The sequence below is a fragment of the Rutidosis leptorrhynchoides genome, chromosome 2 (assembly GCF_046630445.1).
Source record: "Rutidosis leptorrhynchoides isolate AG116_Rl617_1_P2 chromosome 2, CSIRO_AGI_Rlap_v1, whole genome shotgun sequence".
Lineage (NCBI taxonomy): Eukaryota > Viridiplantae > Streptophyta > Magnoliopsida > Asterales > Asteraceae > Rutidosis > Rutidosis leptorrhynchoides.
In genome coordinates, this window is record NC_092334.1 from 73,609,173 (window position 1) to 73,632,825 (window position 23,653).

The window sequence follows — 23,653 nt, forward strand, 5'->3', positions numbered from 1 at the left end:
TGGTTATGTTATTATTGGTCCTGTTTTTATGTCAACGATGATTGCCCCATTGCAGAAAATTGAGAAAGTTAGGGACAAAATGAATATGTTAACATTATTTATTCCCATTTATAGGTAAGAATGCTTTTATAAACTATGTCTTCACTTTTATTACCTGGTTTAAGTTTGGTAGTGATTAAGGGTCAAAAAAGGCCCGACCCACAGGCATTCAAACTTTTTTAACCATGAATGACAACTACAAGAAATAATGTTTAATAAAGATCATATAATGATGGGTTCATCCAAATTGTTCGTATTATTTTATAGTCAAAGCAACTTTTAGTTTGAATTAGCTACCTTTAAATTAAATCTATGCATGAATGTGACTAAGCTAGATAATGTTAATTCTTAAGTATCTTCGGTATGCAATCGCGATTTTGAATGGGTAATCACTACCAAACTTCGATTGCATACAATGCACAGTAAAATAACCCACCAACACCACCAGACCATTTTAGCTAGATGTGAATATCATGTGTATCAGTTTACTTGTTGATCTATGTTATTATGTTTTTACGCCAAAAATAAAAAATTAAAAATTTCAAGACTGTTTTAAAACAAAAATATGCTCTCTCCCCAAGTAACCTAACCTGAATATGAAAAATCTTATCCATTTACCAGTTAACGGATAATTTATCACAAATTTCCCTGAAAGAGTTCGTAATGACTATGATAGGAATTGTAAATTTGGTAATATTGTGTTGTTTCTTATTAAACCTTGAGATAAAGATCAAAAACAAGTCCTTTAAATGGTAGGCACTATTAACTTCTCCATATGTATAGGTATGAACTTTAAAGAAGTTCACGAGATAGATTTTTAGGATGACTCCTAAAATGATATAGCGGTGTGTTTGGTCGAACGAACGATGTAAGATGATTGGTTAAGCGGAATGGGTTTACATATTGGGTTCAAACTTCAAACCCACATATCTAGGATTAGTTTTTACAAATCATCGGTAAACCTATACCCATGGAAGTTACTTACTACAAACCAAACACACCCTTAGAGTATACCTGCAGGCAGGCTCAAATAAAGTCGAAACTAGAGATACATCTGAATCAAACACATATGTGGTCCAACCATCATCCAAAGATATGAAAAAAAAACCTTGACCCGGAAACCAATCATTCATGCCAAACCAAAGAAACAAGATGGTTCAGCTAACTTATTAATGTGAACCTAACCAACAAAAATGCTGGGGTAAATAAAAGCCAAAACAAGATCTAAAAGTAAAGACAGAAACGTCGCGCTACAAGTTTTTGCAATTTTTTTTTTTTTTTTTTTTTAAACGGAAACGTTTATGAATACCTAAGCCTTATAACGGAAATCATCACCTATCCCTTTTATGCATCTTTCGTCTCGCTTGTCTCAGCAGAGATGATACATATTCTGACTATAATCCGCAAACTGATTTTACATCTCACTCAAAAGGACCAAAAATGCAACTCAAAATCAATCCAAAAAAAAAACTTACTAGTAGTAAATAAATAAAAACTCACTTATAAGCCTTCTATCTCTACTTATCCCTGGAGAAATACCGACGTTTTCTTTTTCGAAGTTTTCTCAACTAAAATTCACATGTCACCTGATACGAGAAACTTCATCTACTACAGTAATTTGAACTCCAACTAGCCAACAATTCCTGCAGAAACCAAATGGGACGAATTAGTGATTTTAAAAAAAAAAAAAAAGATTACGATTCATAATAAAGTCAGATTCTTTCGTCGTTTTTGAAGCAGTTTTTTTTTTTTTTTTTTGTCTACGCCAATATATATGGACATACTGATATACAAGCATGATGCATTAAACTAGTTAAGAAGATACAGTACACATATGTATATTTGTACTGTGTATGTATATTTCAACAAGTCAGATTCTTGATGATTTTCAACATATATATGTATATTTTCAACTAGTATTAATTAATAAACTAGTTGGGGCCCCAAGTTCCTTGCAAGAGGTCTCAGGATCGAATCTTGTCTAGGGCGAATATTTAGTGGTGGCTAGGGATGGGTTGCAAACAGCCGGGAAGTAATACTATTGGGCTGCGTACATAGAGTATGAGGTCGGATTACTCGCCCTCCCGGGTAGCCGGAACAGGGAAAAACCTTCTACCTTTTACCCTTTCTTCTTTTTTATTAATTAATAAACCTAATATTCGTGACGAAACAAGTAAAGATACCTCTGTTTGTTTGTCGTTTGGCAACACTGTAACCACCAACATAACCAGGAGAGTTCTTAGTCTGGACATCAGGATCATCACCGCCACCGCCTAACCCATACCCACCAAATGAGCCAGATTCATCTTGCTCATTGTTAGCCGACCGCCAAGTTGGGTCACCTCCGTATACCGAGCCGCCACTGCCGCCGCCATAAAAGTCAGAAAAAGGCCCGTCATAGCCGCCATTAGCACCACCATATGATGTCGGGACTGCACTAGTAGCAGCATTTCTACCATACCCACCGCCACCTCCTAACCCATAACTATTATTATCACCTCCATAATTAAGATTCCCAGTTTGATTAGTCGAGTTCCTACCAGCTTGATTTGCAATTGGGTTAGAACTCCAGTTGAGGCCCGTATTCCCAAATATTCCACCTCCAATTGAACTTGACCCGCCCGAATTCGACCCGTAGTTAAACCCATTATTACCCCATAAATTCCTTGGTGTTGAGCTGAAAAAAGATACATTTCCACCATTACCGACATTCCCAATATTCCCGACATTCGCGCCATTCCCAACATCATAACCAATGGGACCCGCAAACCGATTTGAATTCCCAACAAAATACGGGTTCGGGCTCGGGCTTGGGCTCATTCCCCGTCCATAGTTCATACCCCTATTGTAATTCGGGCTCGTCATACCAGGCTCAAAGTTTAACCCCATTCCATAACCAGAACCAAACGGACTGAACCCACTTCTACCAGCCATCCTACCAGGGCTAACACCATAACCACCAACTGCACCAGGAGAATAAGGTGGTCCCTGACCGTACCCATTAAGAATGTTTCCGGTTCGACCCAAACCATAAGGATAAGCACCAAGCATGGTTCGGTTAGGACTTGGAGAAAGCTCTTTTGGAACAGCTCGTTTCACTTCAACCATTTTACCATTTAGTTCATGAAAAGTTTTTAAAAGCACTTGGTCTACTGCATCCTCTGTATCAAAGGTAATGAATCCAAATCCCCTTGGCCTTTGTGTATTATGATCATACATAACCACAACATCTGTAATCGTACCAAATTGTTCAAAGTACCGTTTGAAATCATTTTCGGTCACAGTGGAAGCTAAACCTCCTACAAATATCTTTCTCGTTCGATTAGGACCAGGTGAACCCTGTATGCTACTGTTCCTACTAATTGTGCTCTGATCATCCCTAGGAACAGCCTTTTTTGCCTCAACCTAACATAATTATTAATCATAAGTTTGATGATGATAAAGTACTTATTTTGAATTTGTAAGATTGAAAATGTTACCATTCTGCCATCAATGTTATGTTTCTCTTTGATAACTCTGTCTGCAACGACAGGATCGGCAAAAACAACAAAACCGAAACCACGCGCACGTCCAGTGGTGTGATCTTTCATAATCACAGCTTCCAAAACCTCACCGAAAGTACTAAAGTATTCTTGCAAACGTTCTTCATTTGTATCCCATGATATCCCACCAACAAATAGCTTACCAAGATCCGACTGCATTTTCTGTACAGCAAAAACTAAATCAATCAACAATCTAAATTTCAATACATCAAACCAAACAATTGTTACCAAACTTAGTAATATTGGTTCTAGAGCTCATCTAAATTATCCAAGTTAATAAAGTGAAAATGCAGATCAAAATAGCATAGATTGAAAGCAATATACCTTAGTTTAAGGTTATAATCAGATTAACACACCTAATGTAAAGAAGAGTATAATCGGATTCAATTAAACAAACATCGGATCGAACAACAATTGAGGTAAATGAGGTCCTCCTGAAAAGTAGTTACAGGAAATTAATTTAATCAATCGATCAAGAAACCAACTTTATCGAATTTTAAAAGATACCCAATACCAAAATCATGATATTGAAGCGATTGAAGAAATACCCAGATGATAAATCTTTAAACTTTAAGATCTGAGAGGATGAACAATAAGAAGTGAGGGCATGTTCATGCCCCCTTTGATTATTTTTTATAAGTCGTTCAGAATATTATGTATGTAAATGTAAATCTAGATGTGGGCTTGTGTTGTTGTATGTAAAAAATGGAGGATACTAAAAAAGATCAAATTTTTATAATTTAAAGAAAATGATGAATGAATATATGCGGTAGTGTGTGTGTGTGTGTGTGTGTGTGTGTGAGAGAAAGAGGGGAAGAGGGGAAAAGGGGAAAAAAGGGAAATAATTTTGGGGTCTTGAGTTTGATCTGATAAATTGGAAGGAAGCAATGTTTGTCCTTGAATTCGATCCTTATATACTTATTGGGAAAATCTATGGTACATGTATCAGTCCTATGTATGTACATGCTGCATCTATGTATGTACATGCTGCATTGCATTGTATGTATGTATGTATGATCATGTACCCATGTTGGGAATGGGTGACATATGATTTCTGATGGACGGTTGTGATTGCTTGTCCCTTGGATTGGATTATTTTACAATATGTCCTTTGAATACCGGATGTTAAGGCTTTATGAGCCACTTGTGTTGGGTCGAGAATTTGTATATTGCAAATCAACCTTTTTATACATTATAAAAATCTATAAAAAGTATGTGAGGTTATTCTGGCATATGATAGATTATTATCATTTGTTATTATCTTTTTAACAGCGAGTTAGGAGTGAGAGTTTTTTGAAAACCATTCACTCGATCATATTCATAGCACGTGTCGGGATAGCACGTGTCGGGAGAGGAACGCATTAGAAAAACTCTTACGAGGATCGAACCTTACCGAATACCTGAATAATCGAGGTACCGCTGAGACAATGCACAAGTGATATTTTTATTAGAAGGGATGAACAGAAGTTTAAAGTTTCAAAATTATAAATACGAGAATAAAAGTTGCTATACTCATCTGCCCCGATCAACCTAGGCGGAGACATGCCAAACCCCTCATATGCCCGACTAGCATGTTATTCGAGCAGTTAGCTGAGTGGTATCCGGTCTTGGAATATGTGTCCCGAATCTAAGGAAGAATCGAAGATCGTGATTCGGGTTCGATTCTCATCCAGGATTTTAATTCTCTCGAAATACGTGGTCCGGATTCGAGTTGAATAGGTTTTCCTGGCAAGTGTTAAAGGATATGATCAGGTGATGGGTACTCTCCATAGTGTGAATCCACATCAATGACCCTAACATGCTGGTCTAAAAAAAAAAAAAAAAAGTTTGAGAATCTATTCCGAAAAGACTTCATTCACCGATCGTTGGGTCAATTGAATTACGGTATATGATCTACATTGTCTTTTAGATAATGTGTTTTATATACTGTTTTTTGGGTGGTACATCTATATAACTTCAGCGTTATTGGTTATTTGCAAGAAAAAAGTATAACAAGATGTTCCGATTTGTAACTACATTATTATACTAATCCAAACTTAGAATGTGTCATCTTTGTGTATCTTTTTTTTCTCACCTAACAATGGTCGAACCATAATAATTTGTTTAAAATATTTAGTTGAGAAAACAGATTATTAGATGAACACGTGTCTTAGTGTCTATATGATGCAACAAGAGACTCAAAGGAACAGATGCTTTGTGAACTCATAGGTCATAGTAACTTGTTAGGCAGGCATTTGTATTATTCTGATAAAACATCTTTTGATCCATATGTTAATAACCATCTATGTTGTTGTGCACAATGCTTCGATGATTTTGGTATGGTTTTGTTTTGTTATATATGCTCCTAGTGGATTATTATTTACTTTAAACTTAATTAGGGCTTTAATATATTATATTATGATATAATAATAATATAACAATAATAACAGTAATAATATAATATACTACTATTGAACAATGAACAGGTTTTTTTTTTAAAAGTACAAAAGTTTACAGACAGGCAATCTTGAGTTTCCAAGAATGCGACATGTGCATATTTTGCTCTCAATGATTAATGATACATCAGGAGAAGACAGCCTAAAAAAAGTTGCATATTACAGTAGCTATAAAGATCTGTAAACAAAAAATATCAAACTCATAATTTCGAGTCATCTTTATGAGACCCAAATTAGAGAAGACAATAAAGTTGGACCTGAATTAGAGAAGACAATAAAGTTGGACATTTTTAGAGACAACAGCTAGCTGAAATGATAATGTTCTGAAATTTAACTAAACCTGATAATTATAACAATCTAACTAATGGTACCATTAAACCCAGGTCCATAATTAACAAATGGTTCTTACAAGTTAACATAGAAAAAACCACAACTCGTAAGCCATAATCGTCAAACGCCATTACATTGACTCAAACCTTATTCAAAACAACTATCACCATTCAAGAAAGTACTAAAACCACCAATGCATTTCGATCTACGCCGCCAACAAACAAAACATTATATACATGACAAATAAAGAAAACAGCATATGATCATAAGGGATAAAAGTATAAACCTCTTTATCAATTAAGCACTAACATCAGTCTCCTCATCTTCAATATCCTGAAGAAACGGGTCCTTAAGAAGATCAGAAGCCGAAGGCCTTGCTCGTGGCTTACCAATACACCTCTCAATAAACGCTTTTAGTTCCGGTTCGTTTACTTTGTTGAAAGCTTGAGGCATCACACCACTTGTAACTTTCTTGTATATTTTAGCAACACCATCACATTCGGTGTATGGTATCTCCATTGTAGCCATTTCTAACAAGCACATACCAAACGAGTATATGTCCACCAACTCATTATAATCCTCCTCGTACAGTTCAGGTGCCATGTATTCTGGTGTCCCTAGCAACGAGTGTGCAACGTGACTCTTACCCACAACTGCTGCTAGACCCAAATCACCAATCTTAACCTGTTCATTATGATTCAACGTTAAACAGCAGTTAGCATTCACAATATCAACCAAATCTGTTACTGTTCATAAACACTCCCATACCATACTTTAACCACAACAAAACCATATCAAAATCGTCTACACATTTTACATTTGTAACCAATAGCATATATTGCTATAAAAAATAAACAAAAAGGCATACATAAATACAAATGGCTAACATAGTTTAACATAGTGATTACTACTGTTCAAAGGCTCCTATATATATAAACACATAAAAAGTATGAAACTTGAAAACAAATTAGATACTTACCTTTCCAATATTCCCATTGATGAAGATGTTGCTACAATTAAGATCTCTATGAATGACACATGGCTCATGGGTATGTAAATACTCCAACCCTTTCAAAATCTGTCTTGACCACTTCTTTAAGGCTTTGACCGACACACGCTTATGTTTCTTCCTATAATCCCTCAAATTTCCTGATGCACACGCTTCAGTAATGAAGTTCAAGGTGTTATGCTCAACATCCCTCCAGAAACCATACAGAACGATTAGGTTTTCGTTATTCAAAGTCTTTAACAGTTTCACTTCTGAAAACAACCGTTTGGTAACAGATGGATCACCACTGAAATTGCCTAACTTCACTTGATTCCAAGCAACGTCCTTACCTTCTTGTTGATCGAAACCTCTGTAGACCTTTTTGACTGCACCACAACCGAGCAGGTCACTGTACCGACCAAATCTTCCAGATGGGTCGACCTCCACAAATGGTTCCCTGTCTTGATCCGATTGATCAGGACTTCCTAATTGCATCCTATATACTTCTTCGGTAATGTCGGTATTATCCAAAATCATTACCAGATTTACCTAAGCACAAAAGGGAAAAAAAAACACAGTTCAGCTACATACATATCACACAGCTCACAATAAACAAGCTAGAAACAGTGATTAAACTGTGAATCAAAATATGATATACATTCGTATAATCGGAAAGATACAAACATAGAATAATTTAGTATTCAGTATACTCACATGGAAACATATAGATATAAAGTACACACATATGCATACATCTCTAGGTTTACAAGCATATATACACCCAAAAAAAAACGCGCGCGCACACATACACACACGCAAACACGTTTTTGTAGAGCAGCCGCATATCGTTAAACCGAAACTCCGTAACAAGAAGCTAGAGGAGGAATTACAACGGGCTCATAAGCCAAAGGTTCCAGTTAGAAACTGATTTTCCTCTATATCTAAACCACGAAAACGAAATTTCCAACACACACACACACACACACACACACACACATACATACACATACACATACATACACAAACATGCATTCTTAGATACACATGCATATATGTAGTCCCCATATATACATATACAAAGATAAGTACAAATTTATGAATATATAAATATATGTGTGTGATCAGAATAGAAACAATTTCTGTAATGCACTACACAGTAGCCAAAATCTGGAATTATGTAACCTAGCTTCTGTATTTCAACAGATTTTAACATATTACTATGCCTAATGTAAAAAATCAACAATTAGGAATTATCAACAAAATCTAATAGAAATCATCGCATTCACATGCTAAAACAAATTAAAATTGAAGCAAAACAGAAAAAACACTTGGCGCGATTTAAACTAGGGTTACGATTCAGCAATATTAATTGAATGCATAGCTGTTCTTATGCTAAATGACAATCGAGATAGAAAAATTGAAAAATTAAATATAATTTGATTGATGATTGCTAGTGATCGATACCTGAAAGATTAGTAAACTGGCGACAGATATTTGGATTCGCAGCGAGAGACGAAAGGGAATAACTATATAAAATTAATAAATTAATTTTTAAATGGGTATAAAATAAGAAAGTGTAATACGACGAGGACTCTCCGTACTTGAAGATATCTATTTAATATTAAATATTACAGTAATTAATATTATATTTTAAATATGATTATAATTATAATTATAATAATTATAATTATAATCCTTTTAATTACTGTAATGTTATGTTATTTTAGGATAATGACCTTTGTTTTCTATTAAGTTTTAAATTTAAATACAGTACTAATCAAATAGCGCGTGCTCTTTGACTTTTGACCCATTTTGTGTTAGGAAAGAAACATGTTAATTTCATATTCGTTTAGAACGACAATTTTGGCATCGAATTCTCTCATTTGTCACATACGCGCTCGTTAGGAAGAAACTATTCGCATTCATCACGCAAAGCGTACCCGAAATGCTTTAGATTAACTGTTTAGCCCGCAGAGAGTAAAGGATACCAGAGGCACAACCTTAGAGAAAACTACCCCTCGAGATTTGAACATGCACTCAACGATACGGGCCCACAACCAACTGATGCTTTTTATCACTCAACCAATAGTTAGATGATAACATGTTAATTTCATATTGGTTTGGCATTGCAAATATTTTTGATTTCCTAACATCTAATTAATTATTGGATAGGAATATTAATTCCAACTCTCTCGTTTCAAAGTGGATTATATAATTCATTCAATTTTTTATATCCAAAAGATCCTCCCAAATCACAATAGTCAGCTTGCGATACGTGAAGTTGTTTGCGGATAGCAAATGTGCAGACACACAAAGTCATTTCGTGATTCTCAAACTGCAAACATGCTCTTATAATTTGTAGTTTGCAAATCGCAAACAGACTCTTACGACTTGATTTCCCAAGATTTGGTAGATTTTTTCGAATAAAACTTCAATCCAATAATTAGAATGTTCAAAAATCTCCAATTTTCTTAAATAAATCCAATATTAAACTCATTTTCTAGATTTGTTAACTTGCAATGGTAGCTTTCAATCCTTCTGTGTCAGAATCAGGGATGACAATGGATGTCCGATCCATCGGATATCCATCCGATCCGATTCATTTAAATGGATATGGATGATCTAAATAGATGATAAATGGATATGGATATGGATATGGATGATGTGAAAAAACTAGTGGATCGGGTATGGATGACAATTTGTCATCCATAGATATATTCATTTACCACCCGAAATACATATATACATATAAATATATACATATTTACTTAAATATATGCATTACATTTACATATCCTTATATATGTACACTATAAACTAGAGATGGCAATGATCATCCGATCCGATGGATATCCACCCGATCCGATCCGTTTAAAGCGGATATGGATGATCTTAAATGAATATGGATACGGATATGGATAAACCTAAATGGATATGGATATGGATTTGGATGAAATATTTCATCCATGGATATATCCATTTACACCCGAAATACATATACAAATACAAAAATATAGATATATGCATATACCATAACTATTACAAATGTATTTATCATTACATATATATTTTGTTTGCAACCATATAATGATTCATTATGAGGAATCACAACAAAACATGTAAATCTAACTTAAAAAACATAAATATTAGACATATAATTCGTCATAATCAATGTTTGATGGTAAATTTAACAAATTCTATTGAAGATTCGACAAAAATTATACATTTTGGTAGAAAGATTTTAATTTATGCTATGTAAAGTTTATTTTTGTTATATTACGTTTTTGTTTTCATAAAATACTATAACATTTCTTAAATATCCAATGAATATCCATTAACCCGCTTAATCCACTGGATATGGATATGGATGGATGAACTGAATGTAAATGGATATGGATGTGGATATGGCGTCACCCGATTCATATCCGATCCATTGTCATGCCTACTATAAACTATTAAAATGTCATCGAATATATAGATTGTGGAGACACAACTATGTGAAATAGCATTAAATTTGTATGTCTTACATATATTATATATCTTTGTTGGAAATACTTTGAAGATTTCATTTCATGATAGGAAAATTCTTAGAATAACTTAATATCCATCGGATATCCATTTATCCGCTTCATTCAGCGGATATGGATATGGATGGATGAAATATATTTAAAGGATATGGATATGGATATGGATTTTAAAAATTAAATGGATATGGATATGGATATGGATATGGATATAGGCTCACCCGATCCATTGACATCTCTAGTCAGAATGCAAGATGGATGACATTATACAATATTCCCTTGAAAAACTATTGAAAAGTACTGGTGCAAGTTAACAAATGTGAAAATGAGTTAAAAAGAGAAGTTTTTTGTGATGAATAATTACGATTTTTGACCCTTTTATTTAACGTTGAAATGTTATCCGAAATTTTTTACAAAATCTCATAAATTTTAATCTAAATATCTTAATTGCCTATGAATCGGATTCCAATTCGCAAGACTGCTTGCGTTTTGTGAACGTGAATTGACTTTGTGTGTCCGCACATTTGCCATTTGCAAATAACTTCATAAACCAGCAAGTTGGTTCTTGCAATCTGCAAGCTTCTTTTGGCAACAAAAAAATCATGAGTGAGTTGTTATAAAATATTTTGAAAAAAGGGAGATGGTTAGTATCCATAAATTATAGATTATATCGGTTAAAAGTGAGATTTTATTTGAAAACAAAAGTTTATGAAAAATTTAAATTTTTTTATGTTCAATTAAAATGAACACTTTGAGTGGAATAAATAGGGTATTAATAAGACACCTGACGTCACGACAATGAAATAATATATGAGGTCAAAAAAATACAAGTAATTGGTTTGAAGTATATTGTCTTTTGTGGCTTATTTTTGTGGCTTATTTCAAGGATATTTCACCATATACGCCATAGTATGTAATTCTATGATCCTTTAGAACGCTTTTAAGTTTTTGTGTCGTTACGGTTCACAGACTTACCCATAACTGATCTTAAATTCTCGGATCACACTAACACCAATAACTTATTGAACATATAGTTTTATTCTCCATAATTGAGACTCATCTAAAATAATGTTTTTTTTTTTTTTTTTGAACAGCGATTGGGATCACCCGAGGGAGACTAAATCACCCGTTGCGATCATCTCCCGTTTCGACTATGCCGATGCAGCGATAATAAATATCCGAAAGGCGTTTGCGGCATTTGATGAAACGATGAAGAGCATGGAAGGCTAACCGGTGAAGGTTATCCTTGTCAACTCTAATGACCCTCTTTAGACCACGTTTATATGTAAAAATTAAAGGAAGGAATACCGGTACAAGGCGCCGAAGGGGAGCAATTCGGCGAGTTCATCAAAGAAGTATAAGCTCAGATTCAACGGTTTCATTTGGTTTGCTTTTCTCGATGTAGATGGTCTCTAATCATTCGCTCGTTTGTTAAGATTGGTCACCCTCTTTTGATTCGTTTTTGGTTTAGCTTAGTTTGTGATGTTTTCGTAGTGTTGGTGGTTCTTTTTGTTCTCACTTGTCGGTTGTTGTCTTGTGTCGTGAGCATTCGTTTAGTTTGTACGTCTTTATTTAGCTCGGTAGTTTGGATAGTTTGTATGTTAGGAGTTTCATTTTTTTTAGGAACTACTTGTTTATATAGATTTTCTAATTTTTACGCTAAAAAAAAGTAAAATAACAAAATCAAACCTAGCTACTAGGGATGGCAATGGTCGCCCGATCCAGTGGATATCCACCCGATCCACCCGATTTTAATGGATATGGATGAACCTAAATGGATATGGATACGGATATGGATGAACCTAAATGGATATGGATATGGATATGGATGAAAAAGTATCATCCATGGATATATCCATTAAAACTCGAAATACATATATTAATACATAAATATAGATATATGTATACACGTCTACTATTAAAAATGCATTTGCTGTTACACATACATTTTGCTTGCAACCATATAATAAATTAACTATGATATTTTATAATAAAACACCTATATCGAACAAGATAAACATACAAATTACACATTTAATTTGTCATAATCTATGTTTGATGGTAAATTCAACAAATTGTGTTCTATTTTCGACAAAAAGTACACGTTTTTGTAGATATTCGGAAATATTATAACAGTTTTTGAATATCCAACGGATATCCATTAACCCGCTTAATCCAGTGGATATGGATATGAATGGATGAACTGAAATTAAATGAATATGGTTATGGATGAACAAAAACTAAATGGATATGTATATGGATACGGATACGGAACCACCCGATTCATATCCGATCCATTGCCATCCCTACTAGCTACTAGTTCATACACAGACAAAATAAAAAATCATAGCACCTCATACTCATTAATATTCTCAAATCTACTACTAATGAGAAAAGAAAATAAGGGTGTCATGACATCTATATGACTAAAATGGTCATCTCACGAGTAATTAAATGGAAATGCCAAGTGTAACGAAAACCAATCAAACTCGAAAAGAAAGTAATGCATTTAGCCGGATTGCTATCCGCCCTTTTTAGCACTAGACTGGTATTCTCAAGATTACTCATTGGTAATTAAACAAAATTCAAGTTCTTGAACCACCCTCGACTGTTTTCACATCAAACAAGATTTGCACTCGAAGTATTTAAGACAATTCTCATAAATAACCTAACAATCAACCTATTACATTTAAGTCACTTTTGGCTTGCTCATTAATATTATTGGTTATTATTTAGCTTATGGTTATGATGATTATGATTATCATTTTTGTTCGTTTAAAAAACATACCCCTATCGATAAATTTCAATCTGGAATCAATTCGATAATAAGTACACAAATTTTTAGTTGTCAACTTGCCTTTTTATTGGATTCAATAAAATCAAAATATTTAATGACGTATATATATTGGATGAACATAGCGTGTAATACTATCGTAATACATGATCATCTTTTTAGGATATTATTTTTTTTAACAGCAATATCGACATCGCATGCTCTCATTTGTTACCCACACACGTGTTAAGAAGAAACCCAATTCGCGATGATTTTGACAATACCATCGAAGATCGGAAAACCCCCGACGAGCTTCCCAAATCGCATTGATGTTGACAGTGCCAACCAGAAATATAAATCTTTCCCGTAATTTCACAATCAATCATCCATTCATCCACATCTTTTAATTAACATCATTTTTTTAGTGTCTATTTCGTTTCTAATCGATTTGCTAACGCCAATTTGATACCCCTGTACACAACAAACACCAAACCACTAACTACAGCTTCAGTAATTACCATACCACATCAGCCCAGGTTGGTTTGTGCATATCATACCAACCGAATTTTCCACGACACATTTATGCCACTAAATCAGTTAAAAACCGTCATCAGGTTCAGAATGAGAGGGTGAAGAAAATTGACACAAAAACATGCCCTTGAGTATAGAGCTAAACATATATCTACACAAATTAAAATACAATACAATTTTCATCTCTGTATTATGCTATAAATCTTCCACAAACTTTACACAAAAAACAACTAAATAAAAAGTGACACATAAGATACAATATAACACGGCTTTTTGCGCATCCTCCATGAACAACCGCACTCGAATTTCAAGAAGCATCAGAAAAGGTACTCTTTGCCAGTTCGATTCTAAAATAAAATGAAACAAAAGGACATTAGATGTATGAAACATCTGGTAACCATACAAAACACATATCAGGTAGGATTAAAGATGCATCATACATCCTTCCCCATGTTCAGTCATGGTTCTAGCTTCATTGAAACAACTCGCGATTGCCTGTTACGCTTTGCCACCCTCACAAAGACTATTGATAAGCACGATGGGGCCCACCATGGTCGACGTACTTTCTGCTCCCCCTTTAAGCAAGCCACTGGTGCAAGACAAACGCAAATCTTTAATTGAATTGTAGAACTACATTTATTTTGTGTTAATAAAATGTCAACATAAGGCTTAATTCGTTTTAAATCTGAATCTTGTTCATATCAGATACTAATACTATAATAGTATCTGCAACGTGCAAAATGATGAAGCTAAATTGACAACCTAAATACTTCTCTAAAGATAATAGCAATCCAAATTATCCATATTACTCCATAGATAATACCACCTGTCCCATTTAAATTCCAGCGTTTAACCATCCCATTTGCGATTGACATATAAGTAACAATTACCAGAAGTAACGAAACGAGAGATTTAGCTCGAGTTGGGTATTAGGTCAAAACAGTTGCCATCATTTTAGGGAATCAGATCGAGCAGGTCTGTCAAAAGAACTTTGGGTCTTAACAACCTATTGACAAACCCATTCTCACTTAAACAGAAACCATTTTGATGACCTGTTGGACTCGTTAAGTAGAGCATGGCCATAGCCCGAATTAACCAGAGAATCTGAAACTTCACCCCAACTGACTCAGAACTAATACGTCGGGTTGTAGTTTCCAGACCCATGTGAAACATTTCAATGACGTGATCTTTTTATCAAGACTTGACAGCATAAGATTAAGAAAAAATCTTAAATCTAAATAGAAATCTCTTAAGGAAACCTATATGCCATCATTTTTCCAATTATTTGTTGCTGCAAAGCTGGAATTACATCTCATAGTGTGACAAAATGGGTCATGAGAATTGACGCATTAGCTACTATCTTAACGGGTCAAATAGTACCATACAAAATATAATTTGCTAATGAATAAAGTAAAGGTGTACGAAACACCAATATAATTATATACTAGTGCTCAATCTTGCACATACAAAAAAGCTTAGCTGGACATTATGTCCTTGTAGACTATTTTGAGTTTTGACCCAACTGTCGTTCCACAATGATTGAAGATGTGATATGTTCCTAAAGCTAGCGAGTACCAGGTTCTGTATATGGTTTAGTACAAAGATTATAGCTTAATAATGCATAAATTATAATAAGAGATCAATCTATGTACAGGAGTACTATCTGACGTATAGTCAAAGTAATCGTCCCAAGAACTCATTGATCGATCAAGTGATGGTACATGTTAATTAAATTAGTGTACTGAAGATGCATCTACAAGCAAATATTTATTCTAAGCAGTAAATCGAGATCATATAGCTAGTAATTATCCCATTAACATCATACTACCATAGAATAACCAAAAAATATTTCTCAACTGTCACTTCTCAAGTTAAATACAACTTTATCTCTAAATAACAGAAGTTAATCCTAATACTCAAAATGCTAAAGTTTCAGTTAGTTGCAATGTTTCCTCACGTTTAAAGATTTTTCTTAAAAGCACACATGATGTAACTTTTTACTGTATACGGTAACCAAGTTATAGTTGTGGTATACAAGCTGCATCCACCATTCACAGTATCTAAGTATTAATATATGATAACAAATAAGAGCTATTGCAAGTTACAAAGTTTAAAAGAGATAACCTTTTATCCTTCTAAGTTCCTTGCAAAGCGTTATGAAGTCACCCCACTTCATGTGACAACGTCGAATAAACCGAAGAATCTGTTCGGTTGTAAACATTGACATACCTTCAAGATATTCTCCATTAACACCATTTTCTTTGAATGTTTGGCGGTACCCGCCCAAATTTATCTCCTCCAACCATAGCCCAACATCCTGCAATTACAAATTTTGACCACACCATGTCAACCACCCAACAATCTCTTTTCATCGACGCAGAATAATACTTCTTTTAAATAGAAAAAAAATATTAATAAAAGACCCTGTACACACATGTTCTTTACAGTTCAATGGTCCATCACCATAAATGATATGTAAGAGCACACGGTGTCTTCCGTCGTTTTCGCCCTCACCACTCACCGACGCCGGGATTGACCTTCGGTTCGACACCCGACAGGTGTCGATCTCGCCATCGGTCCTCGAAGTCGAGCCATCGACGGTGGAAAATATGACCGTTTTTTGTTTGTGTTTTAAGTTTTGACTCCAGCGGCGGCTAGTATTCAATACAAATGAAGACCAAAGTGGACACTGAAATGGACATTGTGGACACATCCACCCATGTCACTCCCATGTCATTTCGAGGTCCATTTAATTTAAGACCTTGAAATGGATATTGAAAAATGGACACGGACAACTCGTGCTCTAACCTTATGAGTTTCTGATCACTGGTTAGCTAATAGACACTACCATATAATCATTATCATTATATGTAATTATATATAAACTTAATTAAAGTTTGATTGACGAATTGGCACAAAATGATTATAATTATGAGCAAAACTAAAAAATTACTCCGTCCAAACATATGTAGCTATCTATGCATCTATAAATTACCAAACTTACGATAAGGATTTTTTTTTTTTTACATATTCAGTAACAAAACGCCCAATTACACATCACTGATTACTATTTATAGAACACAATTGAATCAAAACAGATGTAATTGAGACAAATGATAAATCAAATATATACCTCAACGGTCCAAATGAAGAAATCAAGCGGCTCTGGTGGCCGTTCTTTGCTCATCTCACGAAATCAACAAAACCTAGAAAAAAAGATCCTAATTTTTTTAAATGAAATCAAAAATTGAAGAAGAAAGAAACAAAAGAATCGAATGGAATAGAATTACGGATCAAAAGGTGATGAATCGAATTAGGTATATTTGATTGATTCAACTCATAAGATACTGAAATAGAACGTCAAAATGCCCTTTTTTTTTTTTTTTTTTTTTTTTTTTTGCTTTTGTTTATGGAGTGTGTATTTTGTGTGAGAGAGAAAGAATAGCAGGGGGGGGTTAAGAAAGTAAGGTTTTTTGTAGTTTGTACCCAAGCAAAAGCAAAGCTTGTATCTATGTGACCCAAAGTCTCTTTTGTTTGTCAGCGTTTTGACACGTGGGCCCTACCTAGCATGCTTTTGCCATTATATTTTCCATGTTGTGCCTTTAAATTATTTTTTTTAACTATTTATTCTCTTTACACATTTAATATTTTAATATTTTAATGCGAGTATTATATAAGGGGGTGATTTTTACACACACTTTTTGATCCTCACACATCAATTTAAAGAAATTGAGTATTATTAGAAGAGTAAAAGGTTGAAATAGGTGTGTGATGATCAAAAAAGGGTGTGTTAGAATCATCCTCTATTATATAACTACTCCATTTTTTTAAACTAGTTGTGGAGCACTTGCTTCTTGTCGGGTGCTCCGTTTTGAATGCGAGTTAAAAAAAAAATGTTGATCTATTTTATATATAAAAAAAATGGCATCTAACATTGAAGGGTTGTTCCTTTGTGAAAGTTGCTTCTTTTGGTAGCATTGAAGGGTTGTTCCTTTTATGAAAGTTGCTTTTTTATCGTTTGAGACAACAAAAAAAAGGAGCACAGTAGTAGCGTGGTGAGTGTTATTATTCAATATTTTTAGTGTTAGTGATGGGATAAATAATATTTTAGAATATAGGTATAAAATGGGGGGTTCGATTTGTATTTTAATAAAGTTAGGGAGTTGGGTGTGTGAAAAATAAAATACTAAATAGTACTATTCATAACTAATAAGATAAATTTTGTCTATTAGTTATATTAGTAATTATATATCGGAAAAGTGACTGAAACAGAATTTTTTTTACTGGTGTGGGTGAAAAAAAAAATCAAAAGTGTAGCAATTGTTTTTGATAAAATATGAATATTTTTGAGTAAAAATACAATTTCATATCTGCCATGAAGTATCCACCCATGGCACCTTTCTCATATCATTTGAGGGTAAAGGGGAAGAGTGTAACACCCCGTTTTCCCGTGCGTGTTTAAAGGTACAACCTTAATTATTAGCACGCTTAAAACTTGTTCGTTATGTGATTAAATGAGCTACGGTTTTAGTTGTCGTATAAGTGTATATGTGTGTGTGTGTGTGTGTGTGTGTGTATATATATATATATATATATATATATATATATATATATATATATATATATATTTGAACTAGAAAAAATCCGACCGCGCGTTGCTGCGGTTGTATTCGACGCGCGGTCCAATTTGGATATACGATGTCCGTTTCGCTTATAGTTAGTCGTGTTGTATATGTATATATATGTATGTAATATAACCCGAAATATTTATTTTTTCTAACGATGTCCGTTTCGCGTATAGTTAGTCGCGTTGTGTTCGTAAAATTATTTCGAGTTGAACGGTGGTCTCGGAAAAATTTAACTCGCACCGAGCGTTAATATAGGGCCCGTTATTTAGTGTTTTTTTAACGATGTCCGTTTTGCATATAGTTAGTCCCGTTGGGTTCGTGAGATTTTTTCGAGTTGAACGGTGGCCTCGGAAAAATTTAACTCGCACCGAGCGAGAAGATAGGGCCCGTTATAAATTCGGGTGGAGTAAGGTTTTTTTATTTTAATTAAATTATAAATTTACGTTTTTTACCCCTGAAAAAGTGTAAAGTTGAGGGGTTGTTGTGTAATTTGTGCGAAAGTTGGAGGGCCATTTGTAGTGTGAGCGCAAACTCAAAACGACAACTCGTTAAAACTGAAACGACCAAAAATGGGAGGAGGTTTAGTATATAAGTATAATATAATATAATATAATATAATATAATATAATGCGTGCGTGTACGTGTTTATGTATGTGTCGCGATGGTGTTGAGTCGTGTGAGACTTAAGGGCGAAGCTTAGACGTGCATAGGAATAGTGAACGAGGTGTGCTAGTTGTATGAACCTTCGTTTTATGATTTGTTGTCAAAGTGACCAGGAACAGGCCAATTCCGCGCCGCGAGGAATGGGGCCGCGACGCGACAAACAAAGCAAATCCAGATCAGAACTTGAGTTAAGAAGGGTCATTTTTCCTTCGTTATGTCGCGCCGCGACAAAGGAGCCGCGCCGCGACACCTCTGCAATTCTGACTCCGAATTCTATTCAAATTAAATAGGGTTTAGGGGCAATTTGGTCTTTTTACGTGTAGATCTGGTTGGAGCCTTTAATATCAACCACTTATCTTATTTTTCTTATTTCTTTTCCATTTTCTTTCACATTTTCCTCTCAAATCCTAAAACCCACTTAGATTAAACTCTATATTTGAAGGTGAAGTTTTGTGAATCAGTCTTAGAAGCAAGAATTAAAGTTGCTCTCCTTGTTATTAGCTACAAGAGGATAGTTTTGGTAAGTCTCAACTCTAAGTTTTGAGTTTTAATTAGTTTAAGCTAGGGTTGGTTCATATGGAACTAGTGTGACCCATTTGAGGGATAAATGGGTGGGTTTTTGGGTTGGATTGTTGAAAGGAAACCCTAAATAACTATTATCTAGGGTTTGGTCTTGTGATTTGAGGTTGTAAGTGCTAAATGATGTTGTTAGTCAATAATGCACTTTTAAAAGGATGAAAGAGTTGTTATTGTGTAAGTTTGACTTGATTTGTGAGTCAAAGAGTCAAAAGAGCACTAGTTGGCCTAATCGGGTGAAATGGTTATGAAATGCACCAAGTTTATGTTAGTTGATGTTATTAAACCCTAATCACTAGCTTTTAGTAATTTATGACGAGGCATGGCCATTAATGGGCGGTTTTGGTGTAGTTGAGTCATTTAATGCAAACGGGTCAATAAATGCTCAAGGGTTAGTGGTTGGCATTTAATTCAACTAGATTGTATGTTAATAAATGCATAATGTAATAGGTACGTTACATTGAAGGGTTGCAAGCTCGGTTAGCTTTCACAAGGGACTTGAGGTGAGTGAAAAATCTATATATGTATGTATATGATTTACGTGCCGTATTAATGGTATCACATAGCCGTTTTGTGACCATAGTTGTGAGACATAGCCGTTTTGTCCACGTTTTATATTTATGCACATAGCCGTGTTTGTGCACATAGTGACGAGTAATAGCCGTGTTTTACTCCCACGTTATTATCCGTGTTATTGTGCACATAGCCGTGTTTGTGTACATGATTGTGAGTAATAGCCGTGTTTTACTCACATGTTGATCAAGTGATGCCATAGCCATTTTTGGAAACACTTGGGGGTGATGCCATAGCCGTTTTTGGAACACCTCGGGGGTTAGTATACCATAGCCGTGTTTGGGAGCTAACAGTTGTTATGAACATCGATGACTTGTTTCGCGAAGTCATTCCCTTGCGAAGAATTGTGTTAACCATGGGTTATAGTTGTTAACGTTAACATTTTAATTAATGCTATGATTACTATGCTATTAATGTTGCTAGTTGTACGATTTGATGATACTAGCTTGTTTATCGAGATGTTATGTGATTGTGTGCGTTATATGATATCGTGGATCCGTGTGGTAAGTCTTATATGCATGTATATATTTATTCTACTCACTAAGCTTTGCTTACCCCTCTCGTTGTTTATCTTTTTAGATGCAGGCGCGGACAAGGGCAAGGGGGTCGTTGGGCACTAGGTGTCCCTTGTTGTTGTTATGTTGGAGCTTTTGGAAGTTGGCATAGTTTTGGGTAGTTTAGTCCCAAACCATGCTCGGAACATCGTTTGGTTTATAAACTATCATTTGTAATGGGTCAAACTTGTATTAAACTTTATTCGTGGCCCTCGTGCCTATTGTAAACAATTAATTGTTGTGCGTTTTAAATAGAACTCGTGAAATGGGTTACATATTTAATTGCGTGTAATTGTGTTGTATAAAAAAAATATATTTATCGTAAGGATTACGGGTTGGGTTGTTACAAAGAGGGTTTAACTTGGTCGTGATCTTGGATCGGTTTCAAGGTTTCTTCTCGGGTAGCGATGGGGGCGGGGTTATTATCGTTGCATCGGCATAGTCGAAACGGGAGATGACGGGTTGGGTTGTTACAAGTGGTATCGGAGCATGGTCTAAGGGATTTAGGTGACTTGAGATAGGCGCCTAGACTTAGACTTTTATGTTATTGAATTATATGCGGGACTTGTAGAACTACGGGTCAGTGCGGGGTTTGATTAGTTCTTTGATGCATAAGTGGACAACTATGCTATGTTATGATGTTACTAATCATGTGTTGTTGTTTTGAACATCGAGCAAGATGGTTGTGATACGTCTGAGCATGGCACGGCATGTGAGCGTAATAGTGAGTCGCGACCACTATTACGGTTGCAAGTCAAGTCAAGCAAGGATGTGCGACAAGTATCGAGCTAGATGTGGTGTGTGTGCGGTCATATGCATAGGTATATATGTGTATTAAATTGTTGGTGATGTCTAATCCATTTTTAATCTTTAGAATGAAGACGAGAAACAGAACGATTACGAATGGCAATGGTGGTCCCTCTCATGTGGAGGAAGATGAGATGACTACCAAAATTGAGACCGCTTTAGAAAACTATGTTTCGGTTTTCTCACGAAGGGTTAAACAAATATTCGAAGAGTCGGTTTCGGAACAAATTGTCGATATGATTCAAGAACGAATGACCAATGCCGTCAAGGAGGAAGTTGAAAGGAGGTTTCCTAGACCTCAAAATGTGGGCGAATTGGAGTTTAGCTATAAGAACTTCTTGGCGACTAAGCCTCCTCACTTTCACGGGGATCCCGACCCCATGAAGAGTGCGGCTTGGATTTCCGATGTTGAAGGTTGTTTTCGCACGACCGAGTGCCCTCCCAAAAAGAAAACAAGGCTTGCTACTAGTTTGTTAAGGGGCCATGCTAAAGATTGGCTCGATGGCAAGATTGATATGGTGGGTGATGCGGCTTTTGTGGGGTTATCTTGGGCGGATTTCAAGAAGGAGTTTTTCCTTGAATATCGTACGCAAGCGGATCTTTCCAAATTGCGCAACGAGTTAAGGAACATGCGTCAAGGGTCTTTGGACCTAAACACTCTTAAAACCAACTTTCTCGCCAAGGCACGTTTTTGTCCCGAGTATGCGGGAAATGATCAAATGCTAATGGAAGACTTTCATGCAACCCTTAGAGATGATTTAAAGGGTAAAATTAGTATCGGTCATGTTGAAACTTTCGCTAAGCTTTTGGCGGTGGCAAAAGGGTTTGAAGCACAAGCTCCGAGTCCGGTTTCGGTTAGTTATGGGTCGAGCAAAAGAAAATTTGGAGCGCCTAGTTACTCCAACAAGAAGAGCAAGGGTGTGTCCGAAAGCGTCGGAAGTATGAAGAAGGGTGGTTCGAATACTTTTACGCCTACTTGTTATAGTTGTGGGAAGCCGGGTCATTACGCTCGTGATTGTTTGATCAAGACGGTCACGTGCTTTAATTGTCAAAAGACGGGGCACCGGAAGGCGGAATGTCCCGAATTATCAAACGACCAAGTAAAGAGGCTAGAGAAGGCGGCGGGGTCGGCTAGGGGGTGTAACTACTTGATGACGAATGATGAAGCCAAACAATCCAACGAAGTCGTCTCAGGTACTTTCATGGTTAACTCTAATCCGGCAAGGATTCTATTTGATAGCGGTGCAAATTTATCGTTTGTGTCACCAAAATTTGTGCCTAAACTTAATAAACCGTTAGCTAAGTTAAGTCGTCCGGTAGAAGTCGAAATAGCGAATGGCAAGGCGGTTCTAGTAATTGATGTGTGTAAAGATTGTAATGTGGTGTTTGGTTCCGAGAACTTTAAAATTGATCTCATCCCGATGACCTTGGGTGATTTTGATATCGTGGTTGGTATGGATTGGCTCGATCATAATAGGGCCGATATTGCATGCCATGAGAAATCCATTCGTGTGAAGACCCCTAGTGGGAGAGAGCTAATTATTCATGGTGATAAACGAAGGAGACCGGTGCCGATATACACTTTTGCACGGGCACGTCGTCTCGTTGTTACCGGTTGAAATGTCCCGTTCTTATTGATTAAAAACGTTCCATATTAATTCATTTCGTTGCGAGGTTTTGACCTCTATAT

The 23,653-nt window shown here is 35.5% G+C and overlaps 3 protein-coding genes across 4 annotated transcripts; all 3 read right to left on the reverse strand.

Annotated features, from left to right (window-relative positions):
• Positions 1-1,341: 1,341 nt before the first annotated feature.
• LOC139891013 (uncharacterized) lies at positions 1,342-4,364 on the reverse strand. Its single transcript, XM_071873942.1, has 5 exons — positions 4,130-4,364; positions 3,906-4,015; positions 3,519-3,743; positions 2,223-3,444; positions 1,342-1,682 (listed from the first exon to the last, which is right to left on the reverse strand). The coding sequence occupies exons 3-5, from the start codon at positions 3,738-3,740 to the stop codon at positions 1,669-1,671; spliced, it is 1,458 nt and encodes a 485-aa protein (XP_071730043.1). The 5' UTR covers positions 3,741-3,743; positions 3,906-4,015; positions 4,130-4,364; the 3' UTR covers positions 1,342-1,668.
• A 1,951-nt stretch (positions 4,365-6,315) lies between these two features.
• LOC139891014 (probable serine/threonine-protein kinase WNK11) lies at positions 6,316-8,911 on the reverse strand. The gene is made up of 3 exons (XM_071873943.1): positions 8,799-8,911; positions 7,326-7,883; positions 6,316-7,030 (listed from the first exon to the last, which is right to left on the reverse strand). The coding sequence occupies exons 2-3, from the start codon at positions 7,869-7,871 to the stop codon at positions 6,644-6,646; spliced, it is 933 nt and encodes a 310-aa protein (XP_071730044.1). The 5' UTR covers positions 7,872-7,883; positions 8,799-8,911; the 3' UTR covers positions 6,316-6,643.
• Positions 8,912-14,296: 5,385 nt separating this feature from the next.
• LOC139891015 (uncharacterized) lies at positions 14,297-17,609 on the reverse strand. Of its 2 annotated transcripts, XM_071873945.1 has the most exons (5): positions 17,453-17,609; positions 17,296-17,368; positions 16,287-16,479; positions 14,603-14,751; positions 14,297-14,509 (listed from the first exon to the last, which is right to left on the reverse strand). In XM_071873945.1, exons 2-4 carry the CDS (start codon positions 17,347-17,349, stop codon positions 14,621-14,623), a joined length of 378 nt encoding a protein of 125 aa, XP_071730046.1. In that variant the 5' UTR covers positions 17,350-17,368; positions 17,453-17,609; the 3' UTR covers positions 14,297-14,509; positions 14,603-14,620. The 2 variants fall into 2 exon arrangements, with proteins under 2 accessions (XP_071730046.1, XP_071730045.1); XM_071873944.1 differs by having other exon boundaries at positions 14,297-14,751.
• Between the last annotated feature and the right edge of the window lie 6,044 nt (positions 17,610-23,653).